Genomic DNA, 24,158 nt, shown 5'->3' on the forward strand with positions numbered 1-24,158 from the left:
ATATAAAAAAAAATTGGGCTAACTTTACTGCTGTCTTATTTTTTAATTAAAAAAAATGTATTTTGTCAAAAAAAAAGAGAGTGCGCTTGTAAGACCGCTGCGCAAATACAGTGTGACAGAAAGTATTGCACCGACTGCAATTTTATTCTCTAGGGTGTGAGAAAAAAAATATATAATGTTTGGGGATTCTAAATAATTTTCTAGCAAAAAAAACTTGTAGACAACACATCTAAAAAAGAGACTCCTTAAGTGGTCCTTAAGTGGTTAAGGTTAAGAAAAAAGAGGGGGGGATGCACTGGACTGCATCAAAAACTAACTGGAACGTATCAAAAACGTGCATGCAGAAAAAACCTTGTGATTTTGCACCCTGCAGTATATGTACACAGGACAGTCGGCAAGTGGTTAAAGTGTTTGTTAACTCAAAATATTAAAACACTGCCAGCCCCTCTATTAAAAGGCAAGTGTTTCATCAGATTAGGGGAGCCGTCAGATTTTGTAACGGAAGTGACGTTCCGTCGCCGCCATCTTGATACACCCCGCACTCCTCCACAGTAAGAATACAGTGAGAAGGTGCAAGCGGACATCTTGATACACCACCAGAGTCTCACATTTCACATTTATTTTTTACCACTAAACGGAGCTTATATAGTGAATTTCAGTATTTTGAAATCCGTCTGAATGTTTTGATGTTGTTCTATCAGATTAGCAAACCTGTCATATCAGCAGGCTTGACGCTGCTTTTAAAATTCAACATTCAAATTATCAGACGGATTTAAAAATATTGAATTCAATATATAAGCTCCGTTTACTGTTAAAAATAACTGTGAAATGCAAGACTCCGGTGGGTGTAACAAGATGTCCGCTTGCCGCCTTCTCACTGTATCCTTACTGTGAACGAGTGCGGGGTGTAGCAAGATGTCCGTGCCCGAACGTCACTTCCGTTACAAAATTTGATGGGTCGCCTAATTTGATGAAACACAGGCTTACCACACTGTGCAAGTCTTTTCTAAAAATGGGAATTGTAAATATTTTTTTAGGACAATCTTCGGGCCGGTCAAATGACTCATGGCCACTTTACAGCTTCGATACATGACTACTGCAGGAGGGGCCGGGATCTCCCGCTGACGTCAGCTAGGGAGGTCACGTGGCCGCTCAGCCCCTCCTGAAGAAGCCCCATCTCAGATGTAAAGCGGCCGTGAGTCAGATGACCAGCCCAAAGATAGAAAAAACTTTCAGTGTGGTGTGCCTGCCTATAATAGAGGGACTGGCATTGACCATTGTACGTTTTTTTATTTTTACTAATAGTGGCAGGAATGGGGGGGGGAGGGTGGAGACAGAGACACAGAACACAGAGCTGACAGGCAGGGAGGAGGGGGTGAGGGAGAGAGGCTACGTCTACATTTCTTCAAGAAGCCTCCCCTTTGGGTTTGGACTTGCCAGGCTACATTTTCCTTCTTATTGCGGACGCTGTCAGCATCTTCAAGTCTTCAGATCGCTGTTACTGTATATAAGTGGCTCCGGACGGGTGTTCCTACCCAAAGGGCCTGACGAAGTTGTGTTTAACCTTTTCTGCAATATAACTTTATCGCCTGACTTGGACTCTGTGTGTTTATCACCTGCCACCCTACGCTGCACCTTGTGCACATGCTATCAATGGTCTATCCTTTGAACTGGTACTTGGCTCAGCTGGGAAGAATGTGAGGTAAAGTGTTGGGCATGGGGGTGTACATTTGCTGATGAATGTACATTGACTCCTTCTGGAAGCAGGGACTAACACTAATGTAAATTAGAGTAAGGAGGCAAATGATATACCCACGTTCTACTGTCCCTCCCTACATACACTATATTACCAAAAGCATTGGGACGCCTGCCTTTACATACACATGAAGTTTAATGGCATTCCCGTCTTAGTTCGTAGGGTTCAATATTGAGTTGGCCCACCCTTTGCAGCTATAACAGCTTCAACTCTTCTGGGAAGGCCGTCCACAAGGTTTAGGAGTGTGTCTATGGGAATGTTTGACCATTCTTTCAAAAGCACATTTGTGAGGTCAGACATTGATGTTGTACGAGAAGGCCTGGCTCGCAGTCACCACTCTAATTCATTCCAAAGGTGTTCAATCGGGTTGAGGTCAGGATTCTGTGCAAGCCAGTCAAGTTCCTCCATCCCATCTCCTTCCACAAGAAGCGCATTTGTGAGGTCAGGCACTGGCGTGGACAAGAAGGCCTGGTAATATAGTGTATATTTAACTGTGTAGATAACATAGGGTTTGTGGCTAGAAGTAGAGTAAAGCCTGGCTAGACTTGCCATGGAGAGCCAACATGTTAGACAGCAAAGTGAAGAGGTTATTGCACAGATATACAAAGCAATTTTGGGTCATGTTCTTCAGGTTTGATAGCTTTCTGTATGTTCTATAAAGATTTGGTCATTTTCAATGCACTTGCAATAAACCTTCCCTGATTTCTGTGCCAAATAAGGGAGGAACTCAGGTACAAACTGTAATGAAAGGATCATTTTCTATTTTATGAGAAGGGAGGAGTCTTTAGAGCTTCTGTTCTTGGGCAATAAAGCTTGTCTTTTGAAGAGTTTGTGAAAACAAATCTTATAAAGCATTTTTTTTTTTTTATGCATTATCAGCAGAAGAGTCATTTGGTATTTGTCATTTTGGTAGTTTGGTTCCTGTAGTTTTGCACCTCTAAAAGTTCCACTACCTAGTTTAGCGACCTCCCCAACTTCCAAAAGCCTGATGGTGACCCCCAGAGCCAGGGGGAACTGACATTCCTCCTCAGGGTGCAGGTTACTAGACATAGTGGGTGTGGTGCAAGGTGAAAAGATTGGGCACCAGTGGCATTTTGTAAAAATTAACAAAGAGTTTTATTTCTCTTAACAGGAACGGTGGGGAGAGAGGGTTTAGGGCACAGGACACCCTTAGGCAAATGCAATAGCAATTTAAGGCAAATTCCACAAACAAAATAGAACTAGGCAGACAGCAATAGAGAACGAGGGCCTTTAACCACTTTCAGACCGGACCATTTTGCTGGTAAATGACCAGAGGTCTTTTTACACTTTGGCACTGCGCTGCTTTAACTGGTAATTGCGCGGTCATGCAATGTTGTACCCAAACAAAATTTGCGTCCTTTTCTTCCCACAAATAGAGCTTTCTTTTGATGGTATTTGATTGCCTCTGCGATTTTTATTTTTTGCGATATAAACGTAAAAAGACCGCAAATTTTGAAAAAAAATGATATTTTCTACTTTTTGTTATTAGAAAAATCCAATAAACTCAATTTTAGTCATACATTTAGGCCAAAATGTATTCAGCCACATGTCTTTGGTAAAAAAAAAGTCAATAATTGTATATTTATTGGTTTGCGCAAAAGTTGTCACATCTACAAACTAAGGTACGTTTTCTGGAATTTACGCAGCTTTTAGTTTACGACTGCCTATCTCATTTCTTGAGGTGCTAAAATGGCAGGGCAGTACAAAACCCCCCCAAATGACCCCATTTTGGAAAGTAGACCCCCTAAGGAAATTGATAAGAGGCATGTTGAGCCCATTGAATATTTTATTTTTTTGCCTCAAGCGATTGAATAATGACAAAAAAAAATTTTTTTTTTTTTTTTTACACAAAGTTGTCACTAAATGATATATTGCTCACACATGCTATGGGCGTATGTGAAATGACACCCCAAAATAAATTCTGCTGCTTCTCCTGAGTACGGGGATACCACATATGTGGGACTTTTTGGGAGCCTAGCCGCGTACGGGGCCCCGAAAACCAAGCACCGCCTTCAGGCTTTCTAAGGGCGTAAATTTTTGAGTTCACTTCTCACTACCTATTACAGTTTTGAAGGCCATAAAATGCCAAGATGGCACAAAACCCCCACAAATGACCCCATTTTAGAAAGTAGACACCCCAAGCTATTTGCTGAGAGGCATGTTGAGTTCATGGAATATTTTATATTTTGCCACAAGTTGCGGGAAAATTACAAACTTTTTTTTTTTTTTTTTTTTTCACAAAGTTGTCACTAAATGATATATTGCTCACACATGCCATGGGCATATGTGAAATGACACCCCAAAATAAATTCTGCTGCTTCTCCTGAGTACGGGGATACCACATATGTGGGACTTTTTGGGAGCCTAGCCGCGTACGGGGCCCCGAAAACCAAGCACCGCCTTCAGGCTTTCTAAGGGCGTAAATTTTTGAGTTCACTTCTCACTACCTATTACAGTTTTGAAGGCCATAAAATGCCAAGATGGCACAAAACCCCCACAAATGACCCCATTTTAGAAAGTAGACACCCCAAGCTATTTGCTGAGAGGCATGTTGAGTCCATGGAATATTTTATATTTTGCCACAAGTTGCGGGAAAATTACAAACTTTTTTTTTTTTTTTTTTTTTTCACAAAGTTGTCACTAAATGATATATTGCTCACGCATGCCATGGGCATATGTGAAATGACACCCCAAAATAAATTCTGCTGCTTCTCCTGAGTACGGGGATACCACATATGTGGGACTTTTTGGGAGCCTAGCCGCGTACGGGGCCCCGAAAACCAAGCACCGCCTTCAGGCTTTCTAAGGGCGTTACAGTTTTGAAGGCCATAAAATGCCAAGATGGCACAAACCCCCCCCAAATGACCCCATTTTGGAAAGTAGACACCCCTAAATTTAGGGGTACACTAGTGAGACTAGGTAATAAATGGCGGGTGCCCTGAAACTATAAAAAAATAACTAACCAACCAGCGTCACCTGTAACAGTTATATGGTGATCACTGGTGAAAGGGTTAACTAGGGGGCAATCAGGGGGCTTTATGCGGTAGTATATGGGGGTCCCTGGCGCTATAAAAAGCTGCGGCGAACCTAAATACCTACCTGCCTAACTAGCGTCACCTGTGACACTAATACAGCGATCAGAAAAACGATCGCTTATTAGGCTGGGTTCACACTGGAGCGATGCGGGAACGCCACGAATGCGCGGCGGGTTCCCGCATCGCATTGCCTCCCGGCGGCAGTTCACACTGCCCTATGCGAACTGCTGGGAGTGTCAGTGAAATGTTACTGACACCCCCAGATCAGTTCGCATATCGCAGTGCGATCTGCAAACTCGGATCGCATGGTGTGAACACCCATGCGATCCGATTCTGCTGCGGGCCAAAAAAAGGGTCCCGTGCGAATTTGCGGCGGGTGCGGCGAATGGCTGAACTCGAATCGCACAGAGATCGGATGTGATTTGCACTGCAGTGCGGTGCGAATCACATCCGTTCTCAAACCGCTGCAATGTGAACCCAGCCTTAGTGACACTGGCGACGGGGGGTGATCACGGGGTTAAACCTTTATTGGGGGGGTTAGGGGGGTACCTTAGAACTAAAGGGGGCTAACCCTAACTGCCCTAACAGTTATTAGTCACAAATGACACCCGCCGGGTGATCAGGGGGTTAAACCTTTATTAGGTAATAAATGGCGGGTGCCCTGAAACTATAAAAAAATAACTAACCAACCAGCGTCACCTGTAACAGTTATATGGTGATCACAGGTGAAAGGGTTAACTAGGGGGCAATCAGGGGGCTTTATGCGGTAGTATATGGGGGTCCCTGGCGCTATAAAAAGCTGCGGCGAACCTAAATACCTACCTGCCTAACTAGCGTCACCTGTGACACTAATACGGCGATCAGAAAAATGATCGCTTATTAGGCTGGGTTCACACTGGAGCGATGCGGAAACGCCGCTAATCCGCGGCGGGTTCCCGCATCGCATGCCTCCCGGCGGCAGTTCACACTGCCCTATGCGAACTGCTGGGAGTGTCAGTGAAATGTTACTGACACCCCCAGATCAGTTCGCATATCGCAGTGCGATCTGCAAACTCGGATCGCATGGTGTGAACACCCATGCGATCCGATTCTGCTGCGGGCCAAAAAAAGGGTCCCGTGCGAATTTGCGGCGGGTGCGGCGGGTGTGGCGGGTGCGGCGGGTGCGGCGAATGGCTGAACTCGAATCGCACAGAGATCGGATGTGATTTGCACTGCAGTGCGGTGCGAATCACATTCGTTCTCATAAACCGCTGCAATGTGAACCCAGCCTTAGTGACACTGGCGACGGGGGGTGATCATGGGGTTAAACCTTTATTGGGGGGGTTAGGGGGGTACATTAGAACTAAAGGGGGCTAACTCTAACTGCCCTAACAGTTATTACAGTCACAAATGACACCAATGCAAAAAAAAAAAAAAATAAATGACATTGGTGTCACTGTGACTGGGGGGGCAGGGGTAATTGGGGGGGTGATCGGGGGGTAAAGGGGGGTGTGAGTGTGCCTGGCATGTTCTACTGTGTGTGTAGAGTGTTGGTGCAACTCACCGATCCGCTCTCCTCCGTGTCGGAACGAAAAATACCGACACGGAGGAGAGAATACATCACTTCCTCTCCTGTGTTTACATTACAGGAGAGGAAGTGATGTCACCGGACATTTTCATTCGCCGGGAGCGATCGAGAGGGGGTGGCCATGAATGAATGGCCGTCCCCTCGTCCGGGATCGCTCCCGAACGAATACCGACCGCCGCAGGCACCGGGGGGGGCCCGATCGGGCCCCCCACCCGCGGGCAGGCAGGGACTTATATATACGCCCATATACCTGCCCGTGCCATTCTGCCGACGTATATCGTCGTGCGGCGGTCGGCAAGTGGTTAAGCTGAATGCAGCAATCTGCATCTTGTAGCAACCACTGCCTCCTATAGCAACAAATTCTCTCTCAGTATCCTACTGTACATCTTCCAGCTTAACTCACAGCAGGGGCGTTGCTAGGTCTACAAAAGTTCTGGGGCTGGAGCCCATAGCAGCGTAGTAAAGAATGTCATACGCTTGGGTGGGCATACACATGTATATACAGTAATGTACGTGTGTGTGTGTGTATATATATCCCCAGAGAGCCCCCCACTTACATCAGGGTCCCCTGAGAGTCCCCTTAAAATCAGGGTCCCCAGAGAAACCCCCCCTTAAAATCAGGGTCCCCAGAGAGCGACCCCCTTAAAATCAGGTTCCCCAGAGAGCCTCCCCTCCCCTTGGGGACCCCTACAGAGACTCAGGGCTATGGGACCCAGATTCAGGGCTATAGCCCCAAAAGCCACCCCCTAGCAACGCCACTGACTCACAGTATCCCACTGTAGATCCTTAAGCTCAGCTTCCCGTCTTTCACTAGACTTCTTGGACTCTCAGCCACCTGCTGGATTCCTGAGCTTCACTCACAGCTAACTGCTGTGCTTTATCTTCAAGCTTTACTCACAGCTACCCGCTGCCTTCCTGGATGAGTCTCTACTGAAGCTTTCCTACTACTTCCCTCTCTCTGGCTAGTCACAGGGTCTACTCTGGTACTCCTTCAGAACTTCATCCCTTCCAAACTTTCCTCCGGTAACAGGAGTGGTCGTCCAATTGTGGCAACTGCTTCTCCTTTACCTACGACAACGATCAGGCTCCCCTCAGGCTGAGCCTCTAACACATGCAGTTTCCGCCGCAGACTTTGGGCTTAACCTTGGCTGCTCCTCCTTTGCGGAACCCTGAACTGCTGGATAGGCCTTAAGTGGAGCTAGCAGCCAGCATTCCTCTTGGATAGGCCTCAGGCCTAGCAACCAGGAGCTTCTCAACACACACCCACCCAGGCCTCAGCCTCGGGTGCGAAGAACCCAGATCACTTGACTACTCCCAAATAAATAGCCTATCCCAGCATACACAGTGGTTAAAAAAACTCCTGCTGATTGACCGAGACAACCTAGTTACCCATTACCTGAATCTATGGTAATCCACCATTCTAATGCCAAAAGCAACAGTGCCACCTATTGACAGACGAAAGAGACTACCCCAAACTCAGACTTAGGACAGGAATCAGTGGATCAACCTACCAATTAGCCAGGCTAGTTACCACCTAGCACAACTAGATTTATTAGCAGCCATGTTAAGGACCAGGGTGTTACATTAGCTACTTTCAATAATAAGAAACTGCCTTAGCTTGCATTGGATCTGCAAGGGCTGGGAGGTGTGCATCTCGGTTTCTTGTTTTCTCGTATCATGTTAGCCGTGAAGAGAAATCACAGCTTATGTTCATTAAAGCCCTGATAACTCTATTAAACAAGATTTGAGCCGTTTGCAGGAGCCATGGCAATCATGATTCTAGGAAAAACATTTTCCAGATTCTAGGAATCTAATCTGTGTGTACCTAAACCACAGCACTCATCTCTACTCTAGTTAATGGACAACAAATGTGTAATCTAATCAACTGCACTGCCTTAGCTAGTACTCAAACCTTCACTTGAAGGGATTTAAAAAGGAGCTACTTTCCAAGATAGTCCGTACAATTGCAATCAGCTGACTTATGAGAACATTGAAGTATTTATGCATCCAATGCAGACAGTTCAGCGACTTCCTATCTACATGAGCTCATTCTGCACATCATTGCTCTGATGGTGACAATCATGGCCCATATATCACCACAGAATTAAGCTCTAGTAAATAGACACATTTACTGAGCACTCATTGAGAGGCAGTATGTCACTAATACAGTTGAAATAAATATACCAAACGCGGTGCAGCTGCTGTAATATCACTCAGTAATTGTAAGTAATACGGAAATAAATGTATACTCTACAAGCAGCTCTGAATTAGTGAGCAACCACTAATGGTTAATAAATCATAAGACAACATATATAAAACAAGTCATGAAATGCATCTCAAAGTCCTTATTCAGAAAAAATCATCACACATAGCAAAAGAGTGATAGTCTGATTAACACATAATCCCATGTGCGAAAACCCAGTGAGTCTCTACTTGAATATTATCCGAGATACAGTGGCTCAGATGGGTTAAGAGATAGATGTCACCAACGCCTCCACAAGTAGGTCCCGTTCCTTTTGAAATAAACACTTACCAAATCAAGATAAGCATGAAGCATCAACCAGAGATGATACTTTGGGGACTCTCCACGGGCAGGTCTCTCCTTATTTCCAGGTGTTCGCCTCACACCCTATTCCACTTGCTGAAAAATAAAGCGTAGTTCCAAAGCGTAATCCCGTTCACAAAGCTTATTCAAACAGACCATCTCCCATACAAACATACTTACAAGCCTAGCATATAATACAAGTTCAAATGTATCAGTTAGTTGTCAAACTACCATTGAAAGGCGGAATTGGCATCTCACCCCCACACCATTTCCATTCAACGGGTCGGTGGGTCCTCAGATGAAGTTGTGATGACGAAACGTGTCAGGGTGGGACCATACGATGACCATTAGGGACATCAGCATGCCAGCCAAAGATACGGACATGGCCACCAAATGAAAACTGTGGGGCAGAGTTGCCGAATTCGGCCCTACGATGGTATTCTGAAAACTAACTGATACGTTTGAACGTGGATCACATGCTATGCTTGTAAATGTGATTTATACGGGGATCGTCTGTTTGAATATACTTTGTGAACGGGATTAGGCTATGCAACTGTGCTTTATTTTTCTGAGAATGGAATAGCGTGTGAGGCGAACACCCGAAAATAAGGAGAGACCTGCCCGTGGAGAGTCCCCAAAGTATCATCTCTGGTTAATGCTTCATGCTTATCTTGATTTGGTAAGTGTTTATTTGAAACGGAGCGGGACTTGTGTACTTACGTCTTGGTGACCGCTTTCTCTTAACACATTGGAGCCACTGAATCTCACTGGGTTTTCGCACATTGGATTATGTGTTAATTGGACTATCACTCTTTTGCTATGTGTGATGTTTTTTCATGAATAAGGACTTTATGAGACACATTTCATGACTTGCTTTATATATGTTGTCTTATGATTTATTAACGATTAGTGGTCGCTCACTAATTAAGCACTGATTATAAAGTATACATTTAGAGGGCAGGTTCACCTTTGTACACTTTTTTTTCCTAAATTCCAGCTCCCCTATGCACCAATATAGCATTCGTGTACTTTTTTGCAAAAATATCAATGCTTTCCATTAAATCTACAGTCAAAAAAGATAGAGGTTTTTTTTGTTTTTTAAAGCAGGCGACGGGGGGCAAGAGGTTGAGATAGTCAGCGCAGAACATATTCCAGAGGGTAGCATTGGGGCCATTAGTGGTAGGTTGACTAAAGCACATAAACCCAAGGTAAGTACATGTATAGTCCTAGTTGCAATCTTGGAACACCCAATAAGAGGATAGTATGCGATCGGTCTAAACTACGTGGCATGTTCACCAATGCCAGGAGCCTGGCGGACAAGATGGGTGAACTACTATTGTACAAGGAGGATTTGGATTTTGTGGGAATTTCAGAGACCTGGTTCAACAGCTCTTATGATTGGCTGACAAGCATTCAAAGGTATATCCTTTATCGCAGGGATAGAGAGGGTAAAAAAGGGGGGGGGGGGGGTATGCCAATGTGCAAGTGAATGTGAGCAATGACATCACTAACGGAGCTAGGGAGGAGGTGGAATCCTTATGGGTAGAGCTCCAAAGGGATGAAGCTAAGGGGAAAATATTACTGGGAGTATGCTATAGGCCCCCTAACCTGAGGGAGGAGGGGGAGATGGACCTCCTATCACAAGTTGGATTAGCAGCAAGGATGGGAAGTGTTATCATAATGGGGGATTTTAATTATCCAGACATAGACTGGGCGGAGGGAACCACGCATTCGTCTATTGCCGTGTACACACGATTGGACTTTCCGCCAACAAAACCATGGATTTTTGTTCGAAGGTTGTTGGCTCAAACTTGCCTTGCATACACACGGTCACACAAATGTTGGCCAACAATTACGAATGTGGAAATGCGGTGACGTACAAGACGTACGGAAGTTCAATAGCCAGTGCGACTCCTTCTGCTTAATTCCGAGCATGTGTGCACTTTTCTGCTCTGCAAGACTCTGGTCCGGCCGCACCTGGAGTATGCTGTCCAGTTCTGGGTACCAGTCCTCAGGAAAGATGTACTGGAAATGGAGCGAGTACAAAGAAGGGCAACAAAACGAATAAAGGGTCTGGAGGAAATTAGTTATGAGGAAAGGTTGCGAGCACTGAACTTACTCTCTCTGGAGAAGAGGCACTTGAGAGGGGATATGATTTCAATTTATAAATACTGTACTGGCGACCCCACAATAGGGATAAAACTTTTTCGCGGAAGGGAGTTTACCAAGACATGTGGTCACTCATTAAAATTAGTAGAAAAAAGAGGTTTAACCTTAAACTACGTAGAGGGTTCTTTACTGTAAGAGCAGCCAGGGTGTGGAATTTCCTTCCGCAGGTGGTGGTCTCAGCGGGGAGCATTGATAGTTTAAAAAAAACTATTAGATAAGCACCTGAACGACCGCAACATACAGGGATATACAATGTAATACTGACATATAATCACACACATAGGTTGACTTGATGGACTTTTTTTTTAACTTCCCCTACTATGTAACCACTATATAACCGACTTTTCTTGTCTTAATCCACATATCCAGACGCTTCCATTAGTAATGTCTTTTTCCTGATCAGACATTAGGTCATGACACAGGAAGGAGTTGACTATCTGACCTCATTAGCACACACCTTGCATCATCCATCCTCCCATTCCCAGCTGCCCGTTTTGTTAAATGAAATGCAATCAGTGATCACCCTTCTCACTAAATAAAAAATGTAATTTAAATGCATCACCACAAGATGGCGTTGTGGATACAGATAGGTATGAGTGTGCCAACATCCTAAATATATTGCAAAATGTATTCAAAAGAAGGAAACATGGACTTTAGAGGCACATCTGTAGTGTTGAAATACAAAATGAGCTTTTATTAATCTTTAAAATTCACATTATTGACATGACATGTTAAAAACAAAACATGGTGTTTGGTCTAAAGGACGATCACACCACCTAACACAACCAACTATTACCACAGTGGAACAGATCGATCAATAATGATTGAAAATGAGATGATGTCAAATGGAAGGAGCAGCTGGTTGGTGGTAGAGACGTAGTGAAGATAACTCTAATGCCCTGTACACACGGACATTCCGACCACAAAATCCGTCAAATTTTTTCTGACGGATCTTGGCCCAAACTTGTCTTGCATACACACGTCACACAAAGTTGATCATTGATCGTTCAGAACGAGGTGACATATATCACATACAACGGGACTATAAAGAGGCCAGTAGCCAATAGCTTTCGTCTCGTAATTTATACGGAGCATGCGTGGCATTTTGTGCATTGGAATTGTCTACACACGACTGGAATTTAAACAATCGGATTTTGTTGTCAGAAAATTTTTAGATCCAGATCTTAAACTTTGTGTGTCATAAATTCCAACGGAAAAAGTCAGATGGAGCCCACACACGATCAGAATTTCTGACAACACAGTCCGATCACACATTTTCCGTCGGAAAGTCCGACAGGGCATAACGTTTTCTTCACTACATCTCTACCACCAACCAGCTACCCCTTCCCTTTTTAAATAATCACATTTTTAATCATTATTGATCGAGCTGTTCCACGTTGGTAATGGTTGTGTTAGGTGGTGTGAGCATAGTTTAGACCAAGCACCATGTTTTGTTTTTAACATGTCATGTTAATAATGTGAATTTTAAAGATTAAAAAAAGTAAATTTTGTATTTCAATGCTCCAGATGTGCCTCTAAAGTCCACATTTCCTTCTTTTGAATACATTTTGCTTCTCACTAAATACACAATCAGATTGCATAGTGTATGGCCATCTTTATAAAAGTACATAGGAGGGAGTGGACAGAAACACTTAGCTGTCAAGCCCCATTCACAACTCTGCATAGCGGGAACTCGTATTGCCACATGTGTTTTTTGGGGGTTTTTGTTAGCGAGGGGGGAGGCGTTTTGGAGCATTTTCACTCAGTACACATAGGGCAGCCCATCTACCTGAATGGTTGCCCTACACACAGAAATCGCCCCAAAGAAGCTTCAGAACAATTTTTTTGAGTGGAGCTTTGTTTGTTTTTTACTGCGATTTTTGGTGCAGCGCATTTCTGAAATGCAAGGAAACGCACAGATGTGAATGGAGCCTCATTGTTCTTGTGTTACCACACCAATTTCACTTTCAGGCCCCATTCACATCTAGCATATTGGCACGTTTTGTGTCTCGTTTCTCCTGTGACACGCATAGGGCAGTCTGTTGATTTCAATTGGCTGCTCTACATGTGGTTAATGGGACATTTTAGCATTTGGTGGGTTGTGTGTTTTTTACTGTGCATTTTGCAGCATTTGCCCCCCCCCCCCCCTTTTTTTTCACATGGCAAAATGTGTGTTTGCTTCTGTGTTTGGTGTGCCGTTAACAATTAATGGCACTGAAAGCGCAACTGGTAATTTTAGGTGTATAAAGATGGCCATACACTATGCAATCTGTTAGTATATTGTGTATTTAGTGAGAAGGGTGATCACTGATTGATTGATTGTATTTCATTTAAAAAATCTGCAGCTGGGAGTGGGAGGGTGGATGATGCAGGGTATGTGCTAATGTGGTCAGCTGGTCAACTCCTTCCTGTGTCATGGCTAGGGATGAGCCGAACACCCCCTGGTTCGGTTCGCACCAGAACTTTCGGACGGACCCCAAATTCGTACGAACGTTAGAACCCCATTGAAGTCTATGGGACTCGAACGTTCGAAATTAAAAGTGCTAATTTTAACGGCTAATATGCAAGATACTGTCCTAAAAAGGGTTTGGGGACCTGGCTCCTGCCCCAGGGGACATGGGTCAATGCAAAAAAAACTACAGTTTTTTCGGGAGCACTGATTTTAATGACGATTAAAGTGAAAAAAAAAAGTGAAATATTCCTTTAAATATGGTGCCTGGGGGGGGTGTCTGTAGTATGCCTGTGAAGTGCCATGTGTTTCCGGTGTTTAGAACAGTCCCTGCACAAAATGACATTTAACGGAAATAACGTCATTTAAAACTGCTTGCGGTTTTAATGTTATATCTGGTTCCTGCAATATGGTTGAAAATCATTGAGAAAAATGGCATGGGTAGCCCTCCCTGCCCATTACCAGCCCCTTTGGGTCTTGTACGCATATTAAGGGGAACCCCGTACCCATATTAAAAAAAGGAAATGCGTGTGGCCCCCAGGCCCTATATACTCAGAACAGCAGTATACAGGCGGTGCAAACAAGACAGGGACTGTGTAGGTTTGTTGTGTTAAGTTGAATCTGTTTGTAATTTTCAACTGGTACATTTTTAAAGTGTAGCTCCAGTCAAAAAAACTATTTTTAAGCTTTTTGGAAAACATAGGGAAGGGTTATCACCCCTGTATAATTTGTTTTGCCGTCCATCTTTTTCAGAGCACGCAGACAGCACGCACAATCTCCTACCGCTGACTGCAAGCTCTATTTAAAACGAGCAAGATATTTAGCTATATAGGTGGATATAGCGGTGTATACTGCGTTCAGAGCACACAGACAGCATGCACAATCTCCTAACACTGACTGAAAGCTCTATTTAAAACGAGCAAGATAGTTAGCAATATAGGTGGATATAGCGGTGTATACTGGGTTCAGAGCATGCAGACAGCACGCACAATCTCCTAACACTGACTGACAGCTCCATTATAAAAGATAGATATATCGCTAGATATAGAGGTGAATATAGCGGTGTATACTTCGGTCAGGGCACGCAGACAACAACCACTACAGAAGAACAAGAACGAAAAATCGGCCGATAACGATCGGTGTATACTGTGTTGAAGGTACACAGAACACCCACTAACTGCTACAGATGCCAACACACTACACAAGGCCGCCGCGCTGGCGGCCTTATATAGTGTGGGGCGTGTACTACACAGCCTGAGCTATGATTGGCCACAGGCATTCTGCCTGTGGCCAATCATGGCTCTCCTCGCTTCCGGCGCTGTGATTGGCCAAGCATGCGGGGTCACAGTGCATGCTTGGCCAATCATGAGCAAGCAAAGCACTGCGCCATCGCAGTGCATTATGGGCCGTGAGCACCACACGAATTTGGCGCGAACGGTCCATAACGTTTGGAATTCGCCGAACGGGCGAACAGCTGATATTCGTATGCTCGACTCGAACATGAAGCTCATCCCTAGTCATGACCGAAAGTCTCATCACGAAGAAAGACATTACTAATGGAAACGTCTGGAAACGCGGATTAGGACAAGAAAAGTAAGCGACTGTAGATTTAATGGAAAGCTTTGATATTATTGCAAACAAAATTACATGAATGCTGCATGTGAATGAAGGCGCATAGGGGAGCTGGAATTTAGAAGAAAAAAAAAAGTGTACAAAAGGTGAACTTACCCTTTAAATGGCTATGCAATATGTGACAGCACAGCTGCTTCCTCGCTGAGAAGGCAGATGACAGGTCCGACAGTTTTCCTCTAGGGCAGTTAGATGTAAACAGACTGGCTGTCCGTTTACACCCAACTGCCATCCAATCCAATCCACCCAAATGAAGGCGAACAGATCACCATAAACAGATGTACTTTTTTTTTTTTTTTTTGTAAGGGGTATTAAACTCAAAAAACAAAAATGTTATATATTTCAGCTTACCAATCGGCTGTGGTGGCTGCATTTGTTTTTCTTTTTTAGTCTTTTTCCCTCTGTTTTCACCTAGTGATCTGGCAAGTAAAACACCTCCTCTATTAGGCTACATGTACACTAGCAGTGCCTAAACTTGAGTTCAGGAGCTTTTGGCATTTTTTTTTACCAAAGCTCCTAAACTCAACTCCATAAGACCTCTTTCACACTGGGGTGCTTTGCAGGCGCTACAGAGCTAAAAACAGTGCCTGCAAAGCGCCCTGAAAGAGCCGCTCCTCACACTCCAGTGTAAAAGCCCCGAGGGCTCTCACACTGGAGCAGTGCGCTGGCAGGACGGTAAAAAAAGTCCCGCTAGCAGCATCTTTGGAGCGGTGAAGGAGCAGTGTATACACCGCTCCTGCCCATTGAAATGAATGGGGCAGCGCGGCTATACCGTCGGCAAAGCACCGCTGCAGCAGCGCTTTTCGGTAGTTTTAACCCTTTCACGGCCACTAGCAGGGGGGTAAAACCGCCTCTGCTAGCGGCTGAATACCGCCGTTAAATCTACGGTAAAGTGGTGCTAAAAATAATATAATGATGACCTCAATCTCTGCAATGCATGCATAAGGAAGGGAACAATCTCATGCAAAGAATAGGAAAGTCATCAGAGACTGCATGAAAAAGTAAGCTTAGCACAAAAGAAAACAAATCCGGTTTTGCTACAAAGCAGACAGTCAGGTTTATGGAGGATTAGAAGGAAAGAATCCCATCCAGGAGACAATCATTATGTCTTTCCACGTCACACTTTACAGCCATGTCAGCCAACGCCAGCACTTGGTATAAACCAGATACACATAATACGGAAGGGATACTTTGTTAGACGTTGGCTTCTAAACCAGCCAATTGGTTTTGACGCAGGAGTTGCCAGTAAATATATTCACAAACAGCTTTTAATGCATTTGTTAGGGCTCAATTACATGCCCTCTGAAATTTTAAATACCAAGGACATCCATTAATGCACATATTGTGTAAGACGCGCTATTGGTGAGTTTTTTGAAGCATTTGCATTACATAACACTTTCCAGGCACCCCATCTGTGTGCTGCAGCATCATCTCAGTCATTAACTCTTTCTGACCGTATCTCAAACATGCTGTAAAAAGCCATCGGGGCATTAGTAAGTTTGCAACGCAGCCCCATGCGAGTTTTACAGTTGGTACCGCTGGTCAAACTCTGCCCCCTCCCATGTTAAAAATGCAAAGCATCACAGCCATAGTATCTGTACAGCCCCATCCAGCTGTATTTGGACAGTTCTGATTAGTGGCCAGGAGGCAGTAAAATCGCAGCTCAGCCACCCATTTTACCACGTAAGAGCATGTAAAGCCAGTCGAAAGCTCTATGTCAGATTACAGCGCAAAAATGCAAACAGGGACATGTGAACAACACTGTCTACTACAATGCACATAATTGCCACGGTGCATTGACAAGCGTTAGTCAGGCTACAATAACACAGATGAAATGCTTGGTTTTGATGCTGGTGTAAACAGTCTTGAGTCGCCCATACATGGATTGAAATTTGGCCCAGTTCAGCAGGGAACGGACGAATTTCGATCTATGTATGGGCACCCTGGTTGTACACAAATCAGTCGATCAATCAACTTGTGTACAACTAGCCTGTTGGGTTTCTCCTGAATAATTAGTGCCATTGGCTATTGCTGGCAACACTGATCATTGGGAAGGCTCCCTGTCAGCACAACACAATAGACCCATGGGAGAATTTCCCTCATTAACACTATGGGGTTGATTTACTAAAGGCAAGTAGACTGTGCACTTTGCAAGTGCATTTGCTCCGGGGATTAGTAAATGAGGGGAAGCTCTTCTGACTTCTATCATCCAATCATGCACAAGCAAAAATGCTGTTTTTTTTGTCTTCCTTGCATGTGACTGGGTATTTTTTTCAAAGTGAAGCTTTCCTCATCTACAAAGTCCTGGAGCAACTGCACAGTCTATTTGCCTTTAGTAAAACACCCCCTGGCTAGGTTGATAGGGGAATCTAGCAATTTTCTTTTCTTTCCACCCATGATGGAAGGTAAGAAAATTGCTTAATATATGGCCTGCCTTAGCCCTTGTACACACGATCGGAGATTCCGACAACCAAATCCGTTGGATTTTGTCCGACGGATTTTGTCCAAAACTGTTGTATACAGACGGTCGGACGAAGTTGTCGGAAAATCCGATCGTTCAGAACGTGATGACGTTATTTCGTTACGATAGGACTACGTTCAGGCTAGTAGCCAATAGCTTTGATGTAGGAATTTGATCTGAGCATGCATGGCACTTTGTCCGATCGGAATTCTCTACACATGAGCGGATTATGTCCGATCGGAGCATTTTGTCGGAAAATATTTCCGGCAAGTTGGAAAATTTGGTCCGACGGAAACAGTCCGATGCAGACCACACACAGTCAGAATATCTGACAAAACGCTCCGATCGGACACATTCTGTCGGAATCTCCGATCGTGTGTACAAGAGCTTAGACTCACAGAATTGGGGCTTTGGTGGGCTTTTGTTTGCTTCTAATGGGTTCTGCACCCCTTTAAAATTCTATAGGGGTGGAAAAGCTGCTTGAAACAAGTCAAATGCAGGTAAGAAAAAGGTCAACTGCAGATCAAATGCACCTGTCAATGAATTCTGAATGATCTCAGAAGTGTCTCAAAACTGATTCCACTGAAACAAAACTAAAGCTGGTCAACACAGACGCTTTATTCAATAATTGCACATTTTAGTCTAAAGGTACAAAACTGTTCTACTTTGAACCAACGAGAATTTTACAAAACTCTTGGTGGCAACAGAGTGACCACGGAAAGCCATTTGCAGCTATGCAACCACTGAAGAGCCCAAGAACAAAGCAACGAGATGATCCGCCCTATGCAAAATAACCACAACGCTTACCATGCTGTATTATGGCGTGTTCCAGAAGACGGCGACACAGCTGCTCCGCATCACCCCTAGTCTTGGCCTCTTGTTCTTGGATCAACCAAGTAACCATCTCTGAAGCCACAAAGGCGCGCTCGTATTTGACTCCATCCTCTTCTCTGGCTTGTAGAAGAGAATTGTCCGAGTTCATCACCCTGTCAAAACACAAACAGCAGCATGTTATATTCCTCACTGGTTTCGGCAAAGGCCAAGCTATTGAATAAAACTTCTTATATGTCTGTGCAACAACTTAGACCCCCATATCTCACTAAAAGAACAAAAAAAGTATAAAAGGGTATTACAGTTTATCTGTGTGTGGACAGGGTCCGTTCCCCCTGCATGTGGGGGTATCCTCCTCATGTACGCAGTCACTAATACCTACCTTTGCCACCTCACTCCCAGTGACAGAATGAGGTCCCACTCTGAACTAAGCATGGACCTCATGCATGCACTTGATAACTCCTTCACCTCTCCCATACCAACGGCTAGGTCCATGGGGGTATCTGTATTGTAGGTTCGGTCTTGATTGCTTTTGGGGAACAGACCGCTAGGAAGGGAGCCAGGACACCAATGCCCCTTGCTAGTACCGAAGGACTGGTCACCCTTGCCTGGTACCATTCTTTGCTGTCTGTCTTATTACATTCCCATCAGTTCATGGTTACCCATAGCAACTATATACTTCTCTCCAGCTCCTTTGCTGAGATAATCCTTTGTGGTGGCCTTGCATTCTAACACTTCACCCTATGTGTGCTTTTCAGGCCCCGTTCTTCTAATACACCATGTTCCTTTATTCACCCCTTTGAATAACTTCAGATCAGGCTGAAAACAGGTGAAAAACTTTGAATGAAGTTTGGAAAAACCAAGCAACAAGGTGGGACTTTGTATGAGGCGCGAGGTGTGTAGAGCCAAGAGCGACCATCCCCGATAATTTGGACAAAAAAGACAAAACAAGTGGGACTTTATATGAGGCATGCACCCAGGAGATAACACGGTGATAATGAATATGGCAGGTACCCAAAATAGTATAATAGGACCAAAAGCGTTGCAAATAAACATCACATGACATCAATTGGCACTAAATGATTTCATTGTATAAAAATTAACAAAAATAAGAATAATATCGTAGTTCATACTATAAATACTATAAAAACCCAAATTCATTGGAGACTAGTCTCTAATTATATAAATATTGTAACAGAAATACAATTAATAACATGATTAGTTCATACTATAGAGAACAAATTCATTCAGGGCAAATCTATATGATAGATAATTGTATCCTAGATTGATTGATAAAAACCAATTGATATGTAAGGTAAAATAATGATGTAATTGTAAACATAAGGGAGCAACTATTTGTCTCACAATCCCATAATAAAGCAACATAGTTGGTTCATACTGTAAACATTTGTAAATAACCAAATTCACCACAACGTGTCTCCATGGTAGATAGTTATAGTCATAATTGGTTGGTACAGTCCAGTTGGTATGTAAGGTAACAAAAGATGATAATATAGTATAGAAGGGAGGGCATCTATTGGCTCGAAGCGTTTTGTGGCAACTGCCAGTCTTCAGAGTAGGATTTTACATTTTCCCCTTGAGAAGAAATGCAGCAAAGTATTGTAGGAGATGTAGTTTGGAGGAGGAAGTGACTATTAGCTGGATCAGCCCTGAATTACATGACAGACAATGCAAAGCGTGCAGAACTGCCTGCTGGGAGAAGTGATAAAAGGACATTCAACACCTGCAAGCAGGAGGTCTGCGTGTGACCAGGACTGAGAGACTGTGGATTATACAGTGGATAGCCGGATCGCCCGCCTCTGAAGGGATCTGGGAGTATAGCCTTGCCATCTTAGCATGTAGACCGACCTGCGCTCCAGAGTAACTGGAAGCCCCTGCACTTCAGTCCATCTGGAGTTGCAGCATGGCGCGGTGGTGCCATCTTCACCAGACGGAGACACCAGGAGGGGGATTACGGACCCTCACAGCCCTTGAGTCTATTGTGGTGAGAGGGCACCTGCCCATATCAGTAGAGATTACAGTATTGCTGAGTGAGTTCTGGTTACAGACTGCTGGTGAGACTTGTAGTTCCACGGAGGTCTACTTTTCTACAGGCATCATACAGCTGAACTTTGGGGCCTTGTCTTTTCCCCTGTGCTGTAAGGTCAGTACTGTATTGCACTCACAAATAAAGAGGAATCTACAAGTGGGCATATTTCTTCAGTTGATCCATCTTCAGCATATCTTTTGCTCTACAGTAATTTCTTTTTCTTTTATCTTTGTAGATACTGCAGTTTAAATATCAGGCTAGTTGAAGATATCCAGAGTTGAAAGAACTTTTGCCGTCTTCCTCTTTTCCTAAGCATTGCTGCTACACTCATAAGTTGAACTCTGAATTACAACCTAGGGGAGCCATTGAGTATATGTGAGACTTTATACTGTGTTTCTGAATATAAAGAGGGTTTTCTGTATTTTGGTCTGTGTGTTGAGGCCTCAGGGGGAAGGTATTTAATATATATTATAAAGATCTTGAGTACCTATCCCTCTGTTCACATATACTTCCTTAAACTGTCTATAGAGGTATAAGTTCTGTATATGTGCTGTGATTGATAACAGTTGCCAATCATATTTTGTGTTTATTCATGCTCTTCATTGTGTTCCATTGCTTATTTTAGTAAACTGTTCTGAGTGGTTCAGTGACATTGTGTGAGTTTCTCATTTGCTAACGTCACATTGCAGAATGAAACCCAAGGTGTCAGAGGTAAAAGGATCTGCAGAGTTGTGGTAGCCAATGGGGTATAGAGTCAATCAGCAGCCCTCATGGGGGTACCGATATACAAGCATCAGAACTAAACAGAGCAATACAAGAAGATGGCCTGGTCTGATAAATTTGAGAATGGTATGAGGAACACAACAAGTTTGAGGTGTTGACTTGGCCTCCAAACTCTCCAGATCTCAATTCAATCAAGCATCTGTGCAATGTGCTAGAACAAGGATATGCAATTAGTGGACCTCCAGCTGTTGCACAACTACAAGTCCCATGAGGCATAGCAAGACTGACAGCCACAAGCATGACACCCAGAGGCAGAGGCATGATGGGACTTGTAGTTTTGCAACAGCTGGAGGTCCGCTAATTGCATAACCCTGTGCTAGAAAAACAAGTCCAATCCATGGAGGCCCTACCTCAAAACTTACAGGACCTAAAGAATCTGCTACTGGCAGTTTGGTGCCAGATAGCACAGCATACGTTCAGAGGTCTAGTGGGGGTCCATGCCTCGACGTGTTATGGTGGGTGGTCATAATATTATGGCTCATCAGTGTATTTCCTTGCTGTCTAAGAATATCTAAAACTCAGCAGATTCCGGAAATGTCCATGCCGTATAAACAAATACTTTGTATCCGACCGGGTTTAATGTTCAACATTAGTTGAAGAATGAGCATTAGCAGTCTGGCTGTAAGATTGCCTTCCCATCGTAGTCACTCAACTGCAGCTGTAATATCTCAGTCCCAGTTTCTATCATTCTTGGAAAACCTCCAGTCTCATCAGCCAAGAGAATTTGTAAATGATCTGACAGTCACTGCTGAATTACTCCTGAATTATACAAATCATACTATGGTGGCCACTGAAACCCGACTGTGACCAGCAAGCTGCACCCAGAATAAGGAAAGAGCCAGTGGGGACTGGAATAAAGTGTTCATGGAAGAAGAAAAGCAATTACAGAATTCTAGATTGGAATAAGGCAAATGTAATCATGTGCAATACACCTACATCCATTCTCCTGATATGGGGATTATTGGAGGAAATGTGTGCCAAGGGTAAAAGTCAGGGAACAGCAACAGCAAGGAGATTCTTCAAGTGCAAGTGCATCTTATTATACTGCCCGCAGATCCCCATACGCATGTAATAGAACATGTTGAAATACTGTGAACAAGCTGGGCATAGATTTCATTAGAAGTGTGTCTTCAATTATTACAGCGCTGGCAGTGTTGCTGCATCCTACATTCATTCCTATGGAAAAGCTGCCCACCAATAGGCCAAAACATAGATGGCCTTTCCATAGGAGAGGATGGAGACTATGCATCTGCAGAAGCAGTAAAGCTCTGGGCAAAGAAGAGAACGAGAGCGAACGATGGAGAGGGAGAGAGACAACTAGGGAGAACGAGAGTGAACGAGAGAGAGAGAAAGAACGAGAGAGATAGAGAGAGAAAGAGAACGAGAGAGAGAGAGAAAGAGAAAGAGAACGAGAGAGAGAGAAAGAGAACGAGAGAGAGAGAAAGAGAACGAGAGAGAGAGAGAACGAGAGAGAGAGAACGAGAGAGAGAGAGCGAGAGAGAGAGAGAGAAAGAGAACGAGAGAGAGAGAGAAAGAGAACGAGAGAGAGAAAGAGAACGAGTGAGAGAAAGAACGAGAGAGAGAAAGAACGAGAGAGAGAAAGAACGAGAGAGAGAAAGAACGAGAGAGAGAGAAAGAGAACGAGAGAGAGAGAACGAGAGAGAGAGAACGAGAGAGAGAGAGAACGAGAGAGAGAGAAAGAGAACGAGAGAGAGAGAAAGAGAACGAGAGAGAGAGAGAGAGCGAGAACGAGAGAGAGAGAACGAGAGAGAGAGAGCGAGAGAGAGAGAGAGAGAGAAAGAGAACGAGAGAGAGAGAGCGAGAGAGAGAGAGAGAGAAAGAGAACGAGAGAGAGAGAGAAAGAGAATGAGAGAGAGAAAGAGAACGAGTGAGAGAAAGAACGAGAGAGAGAAAGAACGAGAGAGAGAGAAAGAGAACGAGAGAGAGAAAGAACGAGAGAGAGAGAAAGAGAACGAGAGAGAGAGAACGAGAGAGAGAGAACGAGAGAGAGAGAGAACGAGAGAGAGAGAACGAGAGAGAGAGAGAACGAGAGAGAGAGAACGAGAGAGAGAGAGAACGAGAGAGAGAGAAAGAGAACGAGAGAGAGAGAGAAAGAGAACGAGAGAGAGAGAGAAAGAGAACGAGAGAGAGAGAGAGAAAGAGAACGAGAGAGAGAGAAAGAGAACAAGAGAGATAGAGAAAGAGAACAAGAGAGATAGAGAAAGAGAACGAGAGAGAAAGAGAACGAGAGAGATAGAGAGAGAAAGAGAACGAGAGAGAGAGAGAAAAAGAGAACGAGAGAAAGAGACGAGAGAAAGAGACGAGAGAAAGAGAACGAGAGAGAGAGACGAGAGAAAGAGAACGAGAGAAAGAGAACGAGAGAGAGAGAAAGAGAACGAGAGAGAGAGAAAGAGAACGAGAGAAAGAGACGAGAGAAAGAGGCGAGAGAAAGAGACGAGAGAAAGAGAACGAGAGAGAGGGAGAAAATGAGAGAGAGAGAGAGAGAGAGAACGAGAGAGAGAACGAGAGAAAGAACGAATGAGAGAGAGAATGAGAGAGAGAGAGAACGAGAGAGAGAGAGAGGGAGAGAGAACGAGAGAGAACGAGAGAGAACGAGAGAGAACGACAGTGAGAGAACGAGAGAGAGAGAGGACGAGAACGAGAGAATGAGAGCAAGAAGACAAGAACAAGAGGACGAGAGAACCAGAGGAGGAGAACCAGAGGGGGAGAACCAGAGGGGGAGGACCAAAGGACGAGAGAGGGAGAGGGAGCATGAGAGAGGGAACGAGAGAGGGAGAGAGAGCACGAGAGAGGGAGAGGGAGCACGAGAGAGGGAAAGAGGGAACGAGAGAGAGCAAAAGC

The 24,158-nt window shown here is 44.2% G+C and overlaps 1 protein-coding gene across 1 annotated transcript in view; it reads right to left on the reverse strand.

Annotated features, from left to right (window-relative positions):
- Nucleotides 1-24,158, reverse strand: part of DEPTOR (DEP domain containing MTOR interacting protein) — a 194,163-nt gene that overhangs the window by 62,510 nt on the left and 107,495 nt on the right. The window contains exon 5 of the mRNA XM_077493284.1: nucleotides 18,440-18,618. Coding sequence (XP_077349410.1) covers nucleotides 18,440-18,618 — 179 coding nt within the window. The remainder of the gene's footprint in view (nucleotides 1-18,439; nucleotides 18,619-24,158) is intronic.

Source organism: Lithobates pipiens, unplaced genomic scaffold, assembly GCF_037356315.1.
Source record: "Lithobates pipiens isolate NorthernLeopardFrog02 unplaced genomic scaffold, aLitPip1_a1.2 Scaffold_19, whole genome shotgun sequence".
Lineage (NCBI taxonomy): Eukaryota > Metazoa > Chordata > Amphibia > Anura > Ranidae > Lithobates > Lithobates pipiens.